The sequence below is a fragment of the Vipera berus genome (genome assembly GCF_964194415.1).
Source record: "Vipera berus genome assembly, contig: HAP1_SCAFFOLD_323, whole genome shotgun sequence".
Taxonomy (NCBI): domain Eukaryota; kingdom Metazoa; phylum Chordata; class Lepidosauria; order Squamata; family Viperidae; genus Vipera; species Vipera berus.
The window spans coordinates 14114-34355 of NW_027673443.1; the positions used below are offsets into that span (position 1 = coordinate 14114).

The 20242-nt window shown below is 42.9% G+C and overlaps 1 protein-coding gene across 1 annotated transcript; it reads right to left on the reverse strand.

The window, feature by feature from the left end:
- Positions 1 to 592: 592 nt before the first annotated feature.
- On the reverse strand, positions 593 to 20238 carry LOC308679372 (bromodomain and WD repeat-containing protein 3-like; the record flags this gene model as incomplete). Its single annotated transcript, XM_081346981.1, has 18 exons — positions 593 to 2019; positions 2772 to 2927; positions 3739 to 3836; positions 4932 to 5104; positions 6589 to 6741; positions 7135 to 7275; positions 8839 to 8895; positions 9203 to 9284; positions 10006 to 10131; positions 10857 to 10977; positions 12146 to 12301; positions 13930 to 13991; positions 14900 to 15011; positions 15405 to 15487; positions 16648 to 16772; positions 17602 to 17709; positions 19785 to 19901; positions 20065 to 20238. Coding segments are annotated over 18 exons (2787 nt in total), but the record flags the coding sequence as incomplete, so codon positions are not given.
- Between the last annotated feature and the right edge of the window lie 4 nt (positions 20239 to 20242).

Genomic DNA, 20242 nt, shown 5'->3' on the forward strand with positions numbered 1-20242 from the left:
ATGTCTTTAAATGGAGGTGTTAAGGTTTGTTTTTTTAAAGAATCAAATAAAAAGATTATAATAATGCTAGGGCTGCACGGGGGAAATGCACGCACAGGGCGGTCCACCTCCACGAGGTCTGTGAGAAGCATCTGATGACTTGATTGTCGGACTGGAGACCAACGACATTACTCTGTAGTTTATCAAATGATTTTGTTCCTGCCCCATCATCTATTACAATGTCATTATTTCAAGAAGGAAACAGACTAAACTCAGAAGTCGGGAAGTAGCTAAGCTGCTGAAGGAGACATTTCTGGATGAGGAAACCATTCCATATCGATGTCAACATCTTGAGACCATCTCAGTGTGTTATCATCCTGAGACCATCTCAACTGGATGTCATATAAAAATAAAAAGGGCAGCAGGAAAAGAAAAACACAGATGCAAGGGTATTATTTGCGTTTGGCACCTGGTGTATCTTAGATAATCCTAGTTCTCAAGTACGTTGTTCGTAATAACATTAATGTAGGTGTTAAAGAGATTTCACATCTTTGATTTGCTACATTATTTACAAGGCACCAACCCACCCACCCTCTCCCTTTTAAAACATAAATTAAACAATAAAAAACAATGGGGGGGAAGGGAACAAAGCATATCAGGACATCCCTATGGGAGCATATTTCAGTATCTATCACAAATTTGGGGACTTTTGGCCTGGAAAGGGGGTGGGGAGGGGGGAGAGATCAAAAGTAATCTGGATCCTGCGCACAAGAGAGAAACTGTAAACATTTTATAGCTGCCTTTTAGGATCTGTGTATTGTGCAAAAGTTATTATGATCGGTAAGGAAGTTCATGGCAGACAATGTTTTAAAAATCTTGGTGAGAAGGTGCTGCTTCTATAATGCACAAACACACACAAAAGGGGGGGGGGGGAGAAAAGAAAGCAACAAGGAGAGACTTTGTAAGCACAAATTTAACTGCCACGAGTCCTGTGTGACCAACTCAAGGTTTAGTGTGATTAAAAAGCATTTCTGCAGGTAATAGGATGTGCAAAGAAGACTTTGGTAGCCCGCACCAGCCAGCAAGCAGAAGCCTTCAAACACATGAAAACCTTATGGAAAAAGCACCATGGGGAGGTGGGAGGGGGGGCAGGAATCAGCAGATTCCCTCCCCCAGAATTTGCTTAGCGGATTTTCTGGCGTGAAATTCCCTGCAGTAAAAAAAAAGCCTTGGAAGTCCTAACGTCGCAGTTCAGGTCTCTCCTCCTCTGCCCACGTCACCATTGCGCCGTGTCGGTTTAATAATTCCATCCCATAAGATGGCTAACCCTGGCTTTCTCGGTCATTTTCCGTACCCTGCCCGACCTGGAAGTACCAAGGTTCAGGGGATCCTCGGTGTGCACGAAAGTGTCATTGTCCGAATCGTCGTTGTATAAAACCGTCCGCCGGCCTTCGTTCCTGGTTTTAATCCGAGGGGGCCGGCCGAAGCGGCTACCAAAGGCGTTCTCGTTGAAGCGGCCGCCAAAAAGGTTCTCGAACTCGTCCTCGGCCATGCGGGGGCGCTTGGCCCGCGAGGCTCCTCTCCCACGGCCTCTTCTTCCTCCTCGGCCTCCTCTCCGTCCCTGGCCGCATCCTCTTCCTCCCCGGCTGCCTCGGCCCCCTCGGTTCCACCTTCCCCATCGGCCCCAGCGCCCTCGCCTTCCGGTCCCCCTGCCCTGCCAGTTCCTCCGCCCTCTGGGAAGGCTCCTTCGGAGTTTTCTTCTCGGCTTTGCTTGCAGGGATTTGCTGTAGTCGTGGTCTCCATCGACGTAGTCTTGATCTGTCCTAGAGCTGGATTCGGAATCGGAATCCGAGCCAGCTCTGCTTTCGGAACTGGAGCCCGAGTCTCCGCTCTCAGAGGACAAACCGGCTTTTTCTTTTGGTTCTCTCTTCTCTTGGCTCCCCACGTCCTCCTCTTCGGAGGCACTGGAAATCTTCCTCTTGACCCCCGTTCGAGATTCTTTCCCGTCCCCGTTCGTCAGAGGCTTTTCGGAAGGCTGATCTAGAGAGACCCAAATCGATGCAGATATGAATGCTAATACCGAGTTATCCTTAGTAGCCCAATGCTGAGAAGACCCCCGACACCCCACCCCCCCCAAACTAGGACAACCGTTCTAAGGATTAAGTTCGCTAACCGGTTAAGTTCGTGTTGTCTGAATGGATCACCCCACAGTGTATAATGGGGAAGAGACAAGCTGCTAATATCTCTGGAAGGCTGTGTTTTCCTACGAAGGCAAAATGGCACCACCATTGCAAACCATCTCAGTTGCTCAAGCATAGATGTAAGATGCCATTTGTGGATTCGCCTTCTTGGAACTGCTTCCGTGCTGATCGAAGGGGGGAAAAAGTCCCTGCTTATTTTGCTCTTCTCCACTCCCAAAGAGAACCGAGTCTCCCTCCCCCCACGCCCCCCCACCCCACCCCACCCCCCAATAGGCTACCCCATTATTAAAGCAGAAAGAAACAAAGGAGAGGCAAAAATGAGTCGCTCCTAATTTAGGGCAGGGTTTCCCAACCTTAACTTACAAGATGCGTGAACTTTTTAATTCCCCAGAATTCCCCGGCCAGCGGTACACAGAACTTTAAAAGCATGTGGCCTAGGGGAACTCTGGGAGTTACAAGTCCACACATCTTAAGGTTGCCAAAGGGGGATTCGTAAGAGGATAATCAACCAAAAGGAAAATCCCTTTCAAGGAGGGGAGGGGGGGCAGAGAAGGAAGGAAGGGACAAGTTTTGACGTCTGCAGTTTCCTACCTTGTTTCACTGGTGTGGATTTATTTCTCACCGGCTTATTTTTTCCTGCTTCGACATCATTTCCACTACGGTCCTGGCTGCTGTTGGAGCCAGACGAGGAGTGCCTTTCCATCTCTTCGGCAGTAGCCGAGCCGGGGGCTTCCTCTGTATCTGAAACTTAAGCAGATGCTCGGCAATGGGGGAAACAGATCAGATAAAAAAAGGAAACCTCAGCCTAAATCCTAGAGATAGAAGGGTGTTTCCCCCCCCCAGCCCCCCAAGCAAAAGCCATTTGCTGGGGGGGGCACTCTCTGATACTTAAGATCAGCCTGCAACAGATTATTGAATTGCTAACTTTCTTCTAATTGCAGGTAGCCCTTGCTTAATGGAGAGTTGTTTTACAGCCGCTCGTTCTTAATAATGGCCACAGAAGGACAGCTTTAAGGCCCTGGTCACTGTAAATGCGTTGTCTCCCTTCGGTCACGGGACTACATGCTGGGTGGATCGGTTTTATGACCGCTCGAGAGATTTCATGGTCACTATGATTCATGCTTTTTGCTGAGTTTTGGCCAAAAAAAAAAAAGGTCTATTTAAATGAATGGCCCCTGGGGGAGGTTATTATATGGCCACCCTGAAGCCTATTAAGCCCAAATACCTCTCCAATATCAATATCTAGGGCAGGAGTAGGCAACCTTGGCTCGTTGATGACTCGTGGACTTCAACTCCCAGAATTCCTGAGTCATCAAAGAGCCAAGGTTGCCTACCCCTGATCTAGGCTAACGCAGAACATTCTTGGAAAATGAGATGATATCTACTGACCTGAATTGAATCCAGCTTGCTGGAGTAAAAATTTATGGCACGGCCACTTGAAACATGTTTTTATTTTATTAAGGTGCTTTGCCCTTCAGAGCCCCCTGGCCAAGATGGGTGCCTGTACAAATTGACCCGACTGACTGAACGAATACATGAACCAACTAATCCTACTTACCATGAGATGAAACTGAAGAATTAGTCCTAGTTAAAGGCAGTGAGGTATTCAAGTTTGCTTTGGGCTGCATCTTCACTTGTTTTTGTTTTCCTTTTGGGCTGAAGGCATGGAAGAAGGAAAACAAATAATAATAACAACGATAACAATGATAATAATAAAGTTGGAAGGGACCTTGGAGGTCATCTAGTCCAAATTGAACAAGAGATTTTGGTTAATCGTAGGGAGCTTGTTGCATGTTTTTTTTCTTCCCTAGTTAGACACTATTCTGGCCCTTCCTTTCCTTTTTCCACTTTACAAAGTCTGACCTAAGTCTGATCAGCAGATCTTACTCTCTGCTACGTCTTTCACTGTATCATGCACTGCAGGGTCTTTGAAAATTGCTTTCGACTTCCCTTCTAAAAATCTTCCCATTCATTTTCTTGTGTGCGCAAAGGGCTGCAGTGGATTGATGGCCACAATTGAAAAAGCAGGAGGACACCTAACATTGGATAGGATAGGATAGGATAGGATAGGATAGGATAGGATAGGATAGGATAGGATAGGATAGGATAGGATAGGATAGGATAGGATAGGAGAGAGAATAGAATAGAGAATGGAATAGAATGGAATGGAATGGAATGGAATGGATGGAATAGAATAGAATAGAATAGAATAGAATAGAATAGAATAGAATAGAATAGAATAGAACAGAATAGAATAATGGAATATAGAATAGAATAATGGAATATAGAATAGAACAACAGAATGGAGCAGAACAGAATATGGGTGTCAAACACGCCGCATCACGTGACATGTTGCAACGTATCGTGACTTTTTCTGCATTGCCAGAGCTGGGGTGGGCGCAGCCTGCGTAGAATGCAACCAGCCCACGGGCCGGCAGTTTGACACCTGTGGAATAGAATAATAGAACAGAACAAAACTGAACAGAACAGAAGAAGAAGAAGAATGGAGTGGAGTGGAGTGGAGTGGAACAAGAATAACAGAACAGAATAGAACAGAATACTTTATTGGCCACGTGTGATTAGACACACAAGAAATTTGTCTTTAGTGCAGAACCTCTTGGTATAAGCGCAAAACAACAGAGTAATAACAGTCATAATGATGATACCAATAAGAGGTTATAGTAGAGAGATGAGAAGGACAGTAATAACATAAGCACCATTTCACACGCAACAAGCCCCTTCGGCTACTACCTTGGCTCTTTGCTGCTAGAGGAAGAACCGCTGCTACTACTTCGGAGCCGCTTTCGGTACCGCAACCGCGGCCTTCGCCTCTTCTGACACTGAACAGCTGACTTGTACTCAGAAATGATGGTTTTGATGTGGTTTTCGAATAAGGCAGAGAGTCGGAGTGTCATGCTATAGATCTGTGGAAGGAAGGGAAGAAATATTTGCATTCAAGAGCGATGTGGACCAGAACGTTTTCCAACCTTACATTGGTTTGCTTGTTACCCACGTTCCAGCAGAAGCTAATTCCTCAAGTATATCCTAAGTATTTCATAGATTCGGCCAAAAAACTAGCTGCACAGAGGTGTTTTCAGTGGGGCAAAAAAAGCTTTAACAAGAAAGGAGTCCTTTAGCTGATATTGGCAATGCGGTTTTTCCCCCCAGATTTATTACAGGTAATCCTCAACTTACGACCAAAGTTTCTGTCATAAAGCACGTCGCCACGTGACTGGACCAGAATCTATGACCATTTTTACCATGGTTGTTAAGCTTCCCCAGCCGATCGTTGTCAGAAACTGGCTGGGTTAAGTTGCAAATCACAATCACATGACTGCAGGACACCGTAACAGGTGCATAAATGCAAGATGGTTGACAAGCACTTGAATTGTGAACACATGACAATGGGAGGGGCAGTGCAACAGTTGCAAATGCAAATGGTGGTTGTAAATCATTTTTTTTCTGAAACCATCGTAACTTTGATCTGTCATTTAATGAACAGTTGTGTAAGTTGAGGATCTGTATAATAGTTTATTTTCCTGGGCTCCAAGATCACTGCAGATGGGGACTGTAAGTCAAGAAATTAAAAGACGCTTGCTCCTCGGGAGGAAAGCCATGGCAAATCTAGACAGCACACTAAAAAGCAGAGACATCACCCTGTCAACAAAAGTGCGTATAGTCAAGGCTATGGTCTTCCCAGTTGCAATGTATGGCAGTGAAAGCTGGACCATAAGAAAGGCTGAGCGCCAAAGAATTGAGGCCTTTGAACTCTGGTGCTGGAGAAGACTCCTGCGAGTCCCTTGGACTGCAAGGCGATCAAACCGGTCAGTCCTAGAGGAGATCAACCCTGACTGCTCTTTAGAAGGCCAGATCCTGAAGCTAAAACTCAAATACTTTGGCCACCTAATGAGAAGGAAGGACTCACTGGAGAAGAGCCTAACGCTGGGAAAGGTTGAGGGCAAGAGAAGAAGGGGACGACAGAAAATGAGGTGGCTGGATGGAGTCACTGAAGCAGCAGGCGTGAGCCTAAATGGTCTCCAGAAGATGGTAGAGGACAGGAAGGCCTGGAGGAACGTTGTCCATAGGGTCACGATGGGTCGGACACGACTTCGCAGCTAACAACAACAACATAATAGTTTATTGGCAAACATGACTTTGCCAACAGGGCATCCCTATCGGAAGTGAAGGTGCTAATGTAAAGAAGAGCATTAAGAGGAGTGGTTAAAAACAACTCTAACTGGAATGAGAGAAAACAGTTAATTTTCAGTTAATTATTTTCAGTTAACTATTTTCAGTTAATTTCTTAATTTTAAAACATGACAGTATTTAAAAGCTGCAGGGGGCGGGGAATATGCATCTTAGGCAGGAGATATCTAGAATAGCTACTGATTACATGCTCGTATCTTACCCTTGATTTCTTATTGGGAGTGTACGCTTTGGAGTTGTAGAATATCAAGCGGATGTCTTTGTAGAATTCGAGAGGATTCATATAATTACCCGCCTCCAAAGTTTCTTTCACAGTGCTGAAGTCCATGGGAGTGTCCACAATGTCTCGATAATCCTGAGAAGAATATTTTTTTGCACCTATGAAAACTTCAAAATCTAATCAAAGTGATCTGAAGGAGACGTTTATTAACCGGTGTCAATTTATTCACCCCCGTCTGACTGAGGAGAGTTAAGACTGCCCCCAATTTTCCCCATCCCTGATGTTAAAGGGAAGATATTAAAACTCCCTTTCCCTAAGTCTCATGGAATATTCTCACTCCAAAATGTACTTCAAGCCCAAGAATCAACTGGAGTGCGCCAGATGCTTTTCCCACCCTGGGTTAGTGGCTGGAAATGCTAGAGCTCTGGGTGTGAAGAGCCTCAGAGACAAGACTGCATGGTCTCGGGCGATTTGTTTTTCCTGTCCTCCCAAACTCAGGAAAAGAAGGGAAAAAAAAGCAAAACTCACAGGGTAGGAAAAGAGATCAACAGGTTGACGAAATGGCTCGGAGTCTTCACGCTCATAGATCAGACTTAGTAATTGCTTGCACTGGTCTTTCCAGGCATCCACGTGTCCCTTTGAGGGTTGCCTTTTCATTTGCCGTTTGACCTTGAGATTTTTATTTTTTTTAAAAAAAACCCAGAACATATAAGCTGAATAATCGTTTAACACAGGCACCAGGTATCCAGAATCACAGTAGTACAAATGAGTTCCCTTTTTAAAACAAAAAACAAAAAAACAAGACCGCGTCTTATATTAATTTTTGCTCCAAAAGATGCATTAGGGCTTATTTTCCGATTAGGGCTTATATTCGGGAAAATACGGTACCAAATGCATCCGTCTGGCTGGTGATCTTAATTGGGGCTTATTTTTGGGGTGGGGCTTATTTTCGGGGAAACATGTTATGTCCATAAAATAGCTAACTTTTAATGGAGTTTTTTTTTTTACAGGGAAAAAAAAACATCTCTAGTTAGGACATCTCAAGTTGATTTCTATTGCTCATTAAGTTACCTGTACATAATTTTATGTATGTTAGTCGAAATCACGAAACTTTTATTATGGGCTTTAACAATACAAAATGAGAGGATATAGAAGGGCATAAAACTATAATATAAATTGCAAAGAGGGTACCGAAGTATAAAACTATAATATAAAATATGGGTATAACAGGCACACAAGACTCATCATAGGGGATCCATTTCTAAGAAAGAATAAGATTAAAATATGGTAAAAATGTATATTTTACAAATACATGCATATACATGTATACATATAAATGCCCACCCACAAACACACACACACACGCATGCATAAACATGAACATTAATACAAGTAGGTCTTGTTTAGTGAATATTCAGAGTTACGACTATCATGAAAAAGCAATTTTATAACCAGTCCTCTCATTTATGACCGCCACGGGTCTATAAAAGAAAGGAAAAGATTAGAACAGTCATAGTTTCACGTAATGACCACTCTGTGTAACAAATGAGTTGCTGGTCCAAACTGTGGTCGCTAAATGAGGACTGAATGCATAGAAAGCAAGTAAAGATAATTATTAGTCAAACAGCCCTCACAGTGCTCAGGACAAAGTGTGTTGCATCCATAGGATTAAGGCTCTTCAATCAATATCTGTTCACAAATTTAGCACTCTGTCTCAAGCAAGCAGTTATTACAGTCGCGCACAAAGTTCCCTCTTCTGCATCCCATAATCCTAATCCAATCCAAGATTCCCTTTGCTGCATTACTGACAAGCAATAAAACTGATATTCCAATCAGTTAAATAGTGGCTGGCAAGCCATGTTCTGACCTTATAGTATTCATCAGGGGAAGAAGGACAGGGAGATTTATTCTAGACAGGAAACAGGAGCATTTTATTCTTATTTTTTTTTAACCTGGCTTCTGTCTCCACCTTTTTTTGATACTTAATTCTGAATGCTGCTTCTACTTCTATCAATATTTGGGGGAAATCCTGCAATGGCAGGGGGAACGCGAATGCCTTTGTTCATGAGAACCGGACTTTTGACTTTCTTTAAAGGAAGAGAAAGTAGCTTGGTTTTTCTAACTTAAGAAGCATTACATCACAAAGAGAAATCAAGGGGCACCAGAGGGCCACACAACAATCCCAAGTATTTTTGGAGTAAATAGGCTTGAAAGAGAACTTAGGTTGCTTACCGTTAGTTTTCCAGAGGAGGTTCCTGGACCTTCTGAATCAGCGGATGCTTCTGCCACCTACAGCAAAATGTGATTACTACATGCGAGAGAACAGCTAAAATAAATTAATTCAAAATACACGCACACATGTACACCACACTCCTGAAAATTATGGCCTCGGGCAATATCTTAATATTTGATGAGATGACAAATCAACCATGGGCTTTTTGAGGGGGAAGAGAAAAGCTAGTTCTGCAATTTTTATGGCCAGGTTTTTCAGAAGTGGTTTGACACTGCCTCCTTCCTAGAACCCTAACTTTTGGGTCGCCCCCCCCAAATTCACTTCTGGTCCAAACCAATTCCTCAAAGAACCTTTGCTTTTTACCTGTTCTTCTTCATCTGTGCTACTCAAGTCTTCTGCTTTCACTTTGTTGTAGATCTCCAGAATATCCGTACAACTCTGATCCCTAAAGAGTAGTAAGAGGATCGGCATTAGGGCTAAATAAGAAATTTTGAAACAAAATAAATACCCCTCCCCAAAGGACATTATGCTCACTGATTCCTAGAGCAAAAGATTCCATTAAATGTTCACAGATCACACAGCAGAATTTCTACGGTGGGAGGAAATTTGACTTGTGCCTTTTTTATTTTATTTTATTGGATTTATATACCACCCTTTCCCGAAGGACTCAGGGCGGTTTACAGGATACTAAAACAGTGATACAAAAATTAAAAAGCAATTAAAAAGAATTAAATTTGATCCCTAAGAATAAAAACCCCAATTAAAACTAAGAACTCTCAGCCCGGACCGGGAAGCTCAAAGAGCCAGGTCTTCAGGTCCCGGCGAAATGAACGAAGGTTGGGGGCAGTCCTAGTTTCCACGGGCAGCTGGTTCCAGAGGGCAGGCGCACCCACAGAGAAGGCCCTCCCCCTAGGTGTTACCTGCCGGCAATCTTTAACCGGCGGCACCCTGAGAAGGCCCTCCCTGTGAGAGCGCACTGGACGAAGGGAGCTTGATGCTGGCAGCAGGTGTTCCCTCAGATATCCCGGACCCAAGCCATTAAGCCATTTTTAAAAAATTTGGTCAACAGACAAGCACACAGAAGGAGACCAGAGGAGGAAAACATCTGATCCAGGCAAGTTTTCAGAAAAATATTCCCTTCAACCACAAGGAAACTGACTGCTTACCCAATGTAGTGCAGCAAAACATCGGTGACGATTTTGGCTGCTTTGACAATAGGGCTCTCAGGCTCATTAAAAGTCCTTGCGTTATGTTCAATGTATCGTACCTCCCACATTAATGCCGATATTCGCCTGAAAAAGGAAAGAAGACAAGACACTTTTTCTCATTATCTAGCCCAGGGGTCCCCAACCCCCACGGTCTGTGGACAAGTACCGGGCTGCGGCACGCCAGCAACCGGGCCGCACAAACAAGCGAAGCCCCATCCACGGGATGCAGGCAGCACACAAAACCAGGCCTCCTCCGGTCCGCAGAAAAACCTCTCCCCACGGAACCGGTCCCTGGTGCCCAAAAGCTTGGGGACCTCTGATCTAGGCAACTGAAAAGGGTTTGGACAAGACACACCATACATGGGCTCTGCATACGGTGTTTTAAGAGCAAGTCCAGTTTTTTGAAAGTTAATAAGAAAAACTACGGGTGCCCTGGGCGCCATTCCTTTAAAGAAAGCCCTGAACTTCAGAATGGCATGCAAAAGTTGTTAACCGTTTACTGAAGAGACTCACTGTTGTTAGTTAATTAAAATAGTTTTGTTTTAAATCAACTTTGGTGGACTGCAAAACCTACTTATAAATACAGAAGACACCTAGCTTCTCAAGATCACACATCCCAAGTCCAGACTTGAAAAATAAATAAAATAAATAGAAAAAGACCTTTGTGTTTGCTAGGAAATTAGTTGGCCCAATCAGAAGAACTTACAGTTCTCTTTAATTAAGAAGTTGCAACAGATTTAATTTAGCGTAACATCGAACAATGATAAGAAACTCTTTTATACATTACTGAGAGCAAGCATTAATCCAACCTGTAAAATCTGTTTTCAAGTCTTCTCCTTATTGTGGTGAGGTCAGTTGGATAAGCAACAACAGTGCAATACAGAGGATAGGCACTAAGGTCAACTGCAACTGCAAAGGGATTGGAAATCTCTGCGGAAAAATAAAATACAGCAAAGGTGAACTAAATAAAACTTTTTAAGTAAAATAGTAGAAGCATTACGTGTTTTTAGGGGGGAGGGGGAACCTCTCTGAAAATGAAGTTTGACTTTAGATAAATATTACTCTAAGCCCTAATACCAGGAAATGTTCCCGAGATATTCTCCTAATTCAAATTTTGACAAGAAACAATTACCGGTAGATTTCTTCTGTTCGTGTTATGATGTTTCAAGCCAGCCTCGCAGGCCTGGAAAGTTCATCATTTAGATTATTTAGATAGATTATTACAAGGAATTACGAACAAGAACAGATGCTTCTTTGTTGTTGTTGTTAGCTGCGAAGTCGTGTCCGACCCATCGCGACCCCATGGACAACGTTCCTCCAGGCCTTCCTGTCCTCTACCATCTTCTGGAGTCCATTTAGGCTCACGCCCACTGCTTCAGTGACTCTAGCCAGCCACCTCATTCTCTGTCATCCCCTTCTGCTCTTGCCCTCGACCTTTCCCAGCATTAGGCTCTTCTCCAGTCAGTCCTTCCTTCTCAGGTGGCCAAAGTATTTGAGTTTGGTACAATATTGGTTGTTGTTGTTAGCTGCGAAGTTGTGTCTGACCCATTGCAACCCCCTGGACAACGTTCCTCCAGGCCTTCCTGTCCTCTATCATCTTCTGGGGTCCATTTAGGTTCACGCCTGCTACTTCAGGGACTCCATCCAGCCACCTCCTCCTCTGTCGTCCCCTTCCTATTTTGCCCTCAACCTTTCCCAGCATTAGGCTCTTCTCCAGTGAGTCCTTCCTTCTCATTAGGTAGCCAAAGCATTCGAGTTTCAACTTCAGGATCTGACCTTCTAAAGAGCAGTCAGCAGCAGATCTCCTCTAGGACTGACTGGTTTGATCGCCTTGCAGTCCAAGGGACTCGCAGGAGTCTTCTCCAGCAGATGCCTCTTTAACGTATTGCAATTGATAATTTTCTTTATCTTCCTCCCTCTTTCTTTTCTTCCTTCCTTCCTTTCTTTCTGTCCTTTTCCCCTCTTTTCTTTTTTTTTCTTTTCTCTTTTTCCCAGCAACTCTGGGTAGCTTAACAATTAAGAATTAACAATTCTGCTGATTCTACCCCAACAGGGGCAATGGGACAAATCCAGACCTTATGAATTAAGGTTGCCATACCTAGGGAAAGCAGCTGATCGATGCCTCGGAGAACCCGCACGCATTCTTCATCTCGGGAATGGGAGCCCCATTCTCCTTCCTGGGGCTTGTATAGCAGAGATGCCAGCTCCTCGGTGGTCACGGGGACTCCAGCCCCCACCTCATCTGGATAAGCCGCTGCAGGGGGGGAGGAGGGAGGGGGAAAGAGTGAGTTACCTGGATGCATCAGGTTGCTGCATTATGGTAATGATATATAAAGTGTCTAAAACAACACTATCCATCTTTCACTTAAGGCAACCTCTGCAAACGCGCCACAAAACAAAATCTGGGTAGGGCTGAAATTATGCTCCAGTTTTAGATGCAACTCATGATTATGGTAACAAATTCAAAGGCAAGCGATGTTCTTATAAAACTCATATGACAATACAGGTAATCCTAGACTTAACAAGCACAACTAAGCCCCAAATTTCTGTGACTAAGCGAGACATTTGTTCAATGAATTTTGCCCCATTTTACAACCTTTCCTGCCACCGTTAAGTGAATCAATACAGCTGTTACATTAAGGACACGGCTGTCAGCGAGTCTGGCTTCCCCTGACTTTGCTTGTCAGAAGGTCACAAAAGGGGACCACATGGCCCCGGGACACTGCAACCGTCATAAAACGTGAACCATTGCCAAGTGTCTGAATTCTGCTCATAGGACCACGAGGATGCTACAAAGGTCGCAGGTGTGAAAAATAAGTCACTTTTTTCAGTGTTGTGGTAACTTTGAACCGTCACTAAACCTGTAATGCCTCTAACCCCATCAGTCAACATCATCTGCCTATCCCAGGGGTAGGCAACCTTGGCTCTTTCATGATTCGTGGACTTCAACTCCCAGAATTCCGGAGCCAGCATGGCTCAGCTTGGAAACCTCTCCCTTTCCCCTCAGCATGGGTGGCTCAGGAATTCTGGGAGTTGAAGTCCACGAGTCATAAAGCGGCCTAGGCCTAGGCCAGGGGTAGGCAACCTTGGCTCTTTTATGACTCGTGGACTTCAACTCCCAGGCTGGCTCAGGAATTCTGGGAGCTGAAGTCCACGAGTCATAAAAGAGCCAAGGTTGCCTACCCCTGGCCTATCCCAAACCCAAATTTAAATTTATAGGCCATCCAAGTCCACCTTATGTAGTGTGATCCTCATCTGAGAAATACATTACTCGAACTTCCCTCCCTCCTTCCCCAAAGGAAAATACCATTATTTTTGTATAAGAAAACCCTCTGTTATGCAATTAAAAAGTTGATACGTTGACCTTCTCCTGTATTCTTCAAATATATCCTGTAGAGCAGTAGTTCCAACCTTTTCTATACCGTGCCCCTAGAACGTTTCTGATGTATTCGTGCACCCCCCCTTACAAAAGTCTGAAATAATGGCAACGAATTATGCACATACACTATGATTTTGAAAACCCAAGTTTTCGCACCCCCTGGAATATCGTCTCACACCTCTGATTGGGAAGCCCTGCTGTAGAGTAATTGTTTGAAAGGGCTTTCATTTTAATTTTACTATGCTGCTGTAAAAACTGTGTGTAAACCGAAGGCAGCCCATGAGGTCAAATTAAATATTGTTGTTTTAATTTGCACCCTATTTCTGTATTACTTTAGATTACTTTAAACTAGTCACTGAATGAAAAAAAGAATAGAATTCTTTTTTAATGTAAAGGCTTGGCAAAACTGAATCTAATTTGATCTAAAATGCTGCGGTAATATTTTGCCATTGTAAAAAACGTAAACTCTATGAAAATGGAGGTAGAAAACAAGCATTATTTACTTCCTTCTGGAATTGATTCCATGTCCCAGGGGCTCATATTTTCTCTTTCATTGTTGTCCCAGCTATAAAATAACAACAATAACAACCACAATAAAACATCTCAGAAATAGCTTAGTCAAGTTAAGACATGCACGGAGAGACTTTTAGGAAAATTTTCTTGCAAATCTTGGGCAAGATCCAGTCCATATTTCAACACAATCTTTTTCTTTTTTTTATCAGTTTGTCCTTCCTACCTCCACCCCACCAAATTTGTTCCCATTTTGTCTATTCTGCCAATAAAATCCTAACCCAGTGTACACAATTTATTTCCAGCGTTCCGCCGGGTGGCAGAAATTAAAACAAAATGTAAAAAACAGCTTTTCATGGCAATTGAGCGGAAATCTTGTATTCTAAGAAATTGGGATGTCAATGCTGTGACGATGGATGTTCCCGCTCTTGACAACTGAGGGAAATGGCAGCCATTTTTTACTTTGCTTTCTGCGTGCTTTCTCTGTTGCTTAGGAATTAAATGTAGAAAGGGGGATGGGGTGAGTGCTTGAGCTCAGCTAGCCATAATAATAATGCCGATCCGTGGGAACTCAAGGACACAAGCCGATAACGTTTTGGTGGGCTGAGAAGATGCAGAGGGAGCCCATGCTTCAGGTTAATTGAAAAATGTGATTTATGACTGCTTCACGGGGGTGGGGTGGGGTTTCAACTTGTTACTTTGTATCTGGGGGAATGGAATTTAGTTTTGGGTTCAACTATGTAGTGCCAATACCGTGTATCCTAACAAAATGTTCTTTGAAGAAGAATTCTTGCCTTGAAGTTCTTTTGATGGGTTCATTTATCGGAACCATGACATTGGATACAAATATTTCAAAACCAGCGGATTATCAACACTTAATTTATGTACAAATTTGTTTTTTTCTGGGAATTTGTGTTGTTGGGTTTTTTGCACTAAAATTCCAACACTTAGATTCATCCTTACTGAACACTATAGCACTGGAAGGAACTGTCTGGATATTCCGCTTGGAATGGCTGTTGACTCTCTACGGTTCCAAACCACCAGGCATCATCAATTATGCTACGAAATCTATCCCCTGCAATAAGAAAATCAGAGAAAACAAAGTAATATCCGCAGAGGCTTGTAAAATAACAGAATACCAAAGATGAAAGGCACCTTGGAAGGTCTTCCTAGTCCAACCCCCCCCCCCCCCCGTTCAAGCCCTCCATGTCCTCTATCATTTTGGACAAATGGCTGTCCAGCCTCTTCTTAAAAAACTCCAGTGATGGAGCACCTGAAGGCAACCTATATCAGGATCCATGTTTTTTGAATGGCGGCAGAGATTTTGGAATGATTGATTCTGAAAGCGTTGTTCTGCTTACCCAAGTGAATGCAGAATATACATCATGCTGCAGAATAATGTTAAAGCAAGCCTTCTTTTAGGGACCAGGAAAAGCTCAAAGGTTCCACAGTAAACAGGTAAACATACCGATCTGCCAGTTTCTTTCTTTGGCTTCATTGTAAAATTGATGCAACACAAGGAAGTCAATAACATCAGGCATGTCATGATACCTGTGAGACAAAAGCAAAATGACTCAGCCAAGAAGACCGAGAGGGTGGTGATAATAATAATAATAATAGAGCCAGTTGGGTGGAATGGTTAAGACAGTGGTCTTCAAACTTGGCCCTTTTATGACTCGTGGACTTCAACTCCCAGAATTCCTCAGCAAGCATGCCTGGCTGAGGGATTCTGGCAGTTGAAATCCACAAGTCATAAAAGGGCCAAGTTTGAAGACCCCTGGGTTAAGACATCAGGTGAGAAACTAAGGGACTGTGAGTTCTAGTTCCACTTTAGGTATGGTCTAAGGTTGCTATGTATGGTTGGTGAGCAGTAAAAAAAAAGGAAAAAAAAGAAAGAGATCTCCATCATATGTTTTTGGGAAGAACGAAAGGCACATGTAGCATCTCCCAAAATGCATAATTTTATTAAAATACTGTGGCTGAGACAGCCAGTTTGGTGTAGTGGTTCAGACGCCAGGCTAAAAACTGGGAAATCTAGTCTTGCCACAGGTACAGAACCAACTGAGTGACATTTGGCCAGGAAGAATGGAAGAAAACCACAGGGATCAGTCCAGGCAATTGCAGGAGCCAAAAACTGTTATGAAGGCACCGCCATAAAAAGAATAACAAAAGCAGTCGTCGCTTACGGACTGTCTCATTCAGCAACCGTTCACAGTTACGATGGTGGTAAAAAAAGTAACTTGGACTAATCCTCGCATTTAAGACCTTCACAGGTCCCTAAAGCCAAGGAAGTAAGCGCTTATGGACAAAGATCACTTAGCAACTGCTTTGCTTGGTGACTTAGTTGCCAGTCCCAATTGTGGTTGTTAAATGATAAAAAAATAAATAAATTGAAACAACTGTGGTGCTCGATGACTCTGGGTGGTTCATAACAATCCAGAGACATTACAAGAGCCAGGCCTTTCTAAACATAACATTTTTGAATTTATTTAAGTATCACTTAGGCCTTCAATTATTGTTCCGTATGTGGAATTTTGCATGGATGTCAACATGACAGAATGATTGCGATACTCCTCCACTGGCAACTTTTTGGGGAATCCCTGGCAAAAAAAAAAACACGACTGGAAATAGAATGGGAGGGGAGGGGAGGGAAGTCAACGGCTCAAAAGCATCACCAGGAAGATTAACTAGAGCTTTAGTGAGCTACTCACTTTATGGAAAACGATTCCCCTGTCATTTTGCCCGAGACGGGGTCAAGAAAGGCAAGCTTCAAGCAGCACAGCGTAGGCGGTCCAACTTCATACTTAATTCCTACAATCTTCACAAACTCTTGTTCCTGTTTGTCAAAGAGAAGAGTTCAAGAGCTAAGGGTTGCTTCCGGTGCTAAATTTCAAAGCAAACCTAGGCAAAGAGCATTTAAAGGGAACCGCACCTTTGAACGTCTTCTTACTTCAATTCTAGCAATAACGAGAATAAAACGTGGATGCCATCACTGCATCCTTAGAATCAGAGTCAAATCAGGACAAGGTTATACAGAACCACCATACTGTTACTTTGCTGGTGGCTTAATAAACAAGGGACATCCCCCCACCCCACCAACCCCGGTCACAGCTGTTATAAGCTGAGTTCTTTATTGTTTCACACCTATAGACAGAATCTTCCCAGTTCTTTATTGTGTGAAATAATAAAGAACTCGGAAGAATTGCCATATGTCACTCTTGTTTTTGGACCTGATATACACAGTGGCCTATTTTCCTTATAGCACGCTATACCTACTTGGCTCAAACTTATTTATATTTTATATTCATCCATCTATCCGTTAATTCATTGGTTCAGAAGCCAATCAGGCAGAAACGTTCATGTCCTATCAAACTCCTCCATCAAAGACAGGACTGTTTTCAAGAGCTCTTTGTGCCAGATTCAAATCATGGCATCCGCAGACGGGACTGGGGGGGGGGGGAAACCCTTACCTGGAAACTATTACCTAAAAGCTACTTCTGAATAGAACACAGCTGGGTGGGGAATTCTGGGAGTTGACATCCACCCATCTTAAAGTTACCAAGGTTTCTCAGTGCTGGGCTAAACTAACGGTTGGACATTAGTTTATCAAGTGCATTCTGGCCACCATCAATAACCCACCCAAAAAAATATTCTCGGCCGCTTACCCTGAGTTCCATTTTATTCCATGGCTGCTTTTGCAGGTTAACACTATAAATTTTTGCTTTCCGAACTGCACGCACGTAAGCTTCGTGCCCCTGCCTGAAATAGATGATCTGGAAGAAAGGAAGGTGAGAAAACAGGGCTGTTTATACGATGGGTTCAGAAAGCAACTTCCGTTAAAATGTTTCAAACATGGCCTCGTAAAAATAAACCCTGGGACGCGGTGGCTCAGTGGGTTAGGACGCTGAGCTTGTCGATCAGATGATCGGCAGTTTGGCGGGTCGAATCCCGAGTGCCACATAACAGAGTGAGCGCCTGTTACTCGTCCCAGCTTTTGCCAACCTAGCAGTTCGAAAGCACGTAAAAATGCAGGTAGAAAAATAGGGACCACTCCGGTGGGAAGGTAACAGCGTTCCGTGCGCCTTTGGAGTCTAGTCATGCCGGCCACATGACCACGGAGACGTCCTCGGGCAAGCGCTGGCTCTTCGGCTTTGAAACGGAGATGAGCACCGGCCCCTAGAGTCGGAAACGACCAGCACGCACGTGCGGGGGAACCTTTACCCTTAAAAATAAACCCTATTTATTTGTTAATTACTGCTCATCTTTGGAACTCTGGAAATTATATCAATTTGCATATTACAAGATAGAAAGAAGGGGCCCCGGAGTACATCTGCTAATGAATCGTAACTTCACATGTTTCAGAGTCCATTTGCTTGTTTCATCAAATCATAGGAAAAAGAAAAAAAAGAGAAAGAAATGTTTTTTCACGGTGTCCAAACCTAGAGACATAGTCTGTTGCATAAAGTAAATGATAAGTTGTCTTTTGATCAAAAGAACTGACAGCTGCCTGAGCAGATGAGCTGCTTAGGTATCCTGAACACGCAAAGGGGCACCGGACTGAGACGGCAGCATAACTGACACTGAATTCTAGTCCTTGGGGACAATTTAGGGTTCCACTTGAGACAACTTCTGCAAATGTGTTTGTAAGCCGAATCAAGAATATCAACAAGCCTGGAGTGTTTTCCAGTTTTACTTGCAATTCATAAAAAGGACAACAAACTCAAAAGGTCGATGTGGAAGAGAATAGAATAGAATAGAATAGAATAGAATAGAATAGAATAGAATAGAATAGAATAGAATAGAATAGAATAGAATAGAATAGAATAGAATAGAATAGAATAGAATAGAATAGAATAGAATAGAATAGAATAGAATAGAATAGAAAATAGATTAGAATACAATAGAATAGAATAGAGAATAGAATAAAAAATAGAATAGAATAGAACAGAATAGAGTAGAACAGAGAATAGAACACAATAGAGAATAGAATAGAAAATAGAATAGAACAGAATAGAGAATAGAATAGAATATAGAACAGAATAGAAAATAGAATAGAACAGAATAGAGAATAGAATAGAATAGAATTAGAATACTGCTATTTCTTCTTTTCTTTAGACTAGCCATTCTTCACGTTTTAGCAAATTCATAATACCAAATGCTATAATTTTATTAAACAAATTTAGATAGCCACCCAACTCACACATAGGTGACTCTGAGCAACTTACAAAATGTAAAAAATAAAATAAAAGCTCAACATGTAAATAAATAACTTCTTCAAAGTTCCACCCTTGCAATAAACTCCCCCCCCCAGAAGTACTTAAATACTTTTGGTATAAATACTTTATTCCAAATAGCATAATTCTTATGATACTTTGAATCTACTGTAGTCATTCCCCAAGGTAAATTCTGACATGAATTGGGATTGTCCCAGCATGTCTGAAAAAAGTTGATCCCTTTAAGTTTTATTATGTGTGGCTAAAATTGTGCAAATTTCACTGGGGTCTCATCCATCCATCCATTTTTATTACGGTTGCAGACCAGCACTAGACATAAAAGCATTGAAAACAACAACAACAATAATAATACAAAATAATATATTACGGTTAGTGGTGGATTATCAGTGGGCAGTTACAAGTCTGCCTAATTTTCCTTATAGCATCATGAAATTTGGCCACATTCAAAGAAACTGCTTCGCGCTGATCTGATAAAAGAAACTGTACATTAAAAGAGATCAGAATTTCCCGGGTTATTAGGTCAGGTATTATGAAATGAGTCAGTAAGCCCTTAGAGAAGGTGCGGTGTAGTCGCTGGAGATTAAGTTGAGCCAAACACTGCAATCTGCGAGTACCTCATCTCCCATCTGTGGGACAAAAGGAGAACGCCGCGGGATGGTGTCTAAGATCCAGTGAGGAGCAAACCATTCTTCCGTAGGTTCAGCATCCATTGACAGCAATCCACTGGGTTTCTTAAAAAAAAAACACAGAAACATTTCTAGGTTCAAAGACAAGCAGAAGGACCGAATAACTGATGCACAGATCTTAAGGCGATGGGGAAGGACCTTGCCTTAAACGAACACTTTTTGTTTTGTGTGTTGGGGTTTTTTTTTTGGGGGGGGGGAATTCGCTTACCTTTTTCCGAGTCTGCTTGGCTTTCTTGCGCTTCTCTTCCTGCCCTTTTGTCTCTTTGACATGCTCATCTTCAGAGCTGCTGCAGATCTGGCGAGCCGCTTGTCTCGTCTGTCTTTTGGGGGGCTGGAGATTGATCCCAGCGTCGGCGGTCCAGTCGGAGTATTCGCTGGACGAATCG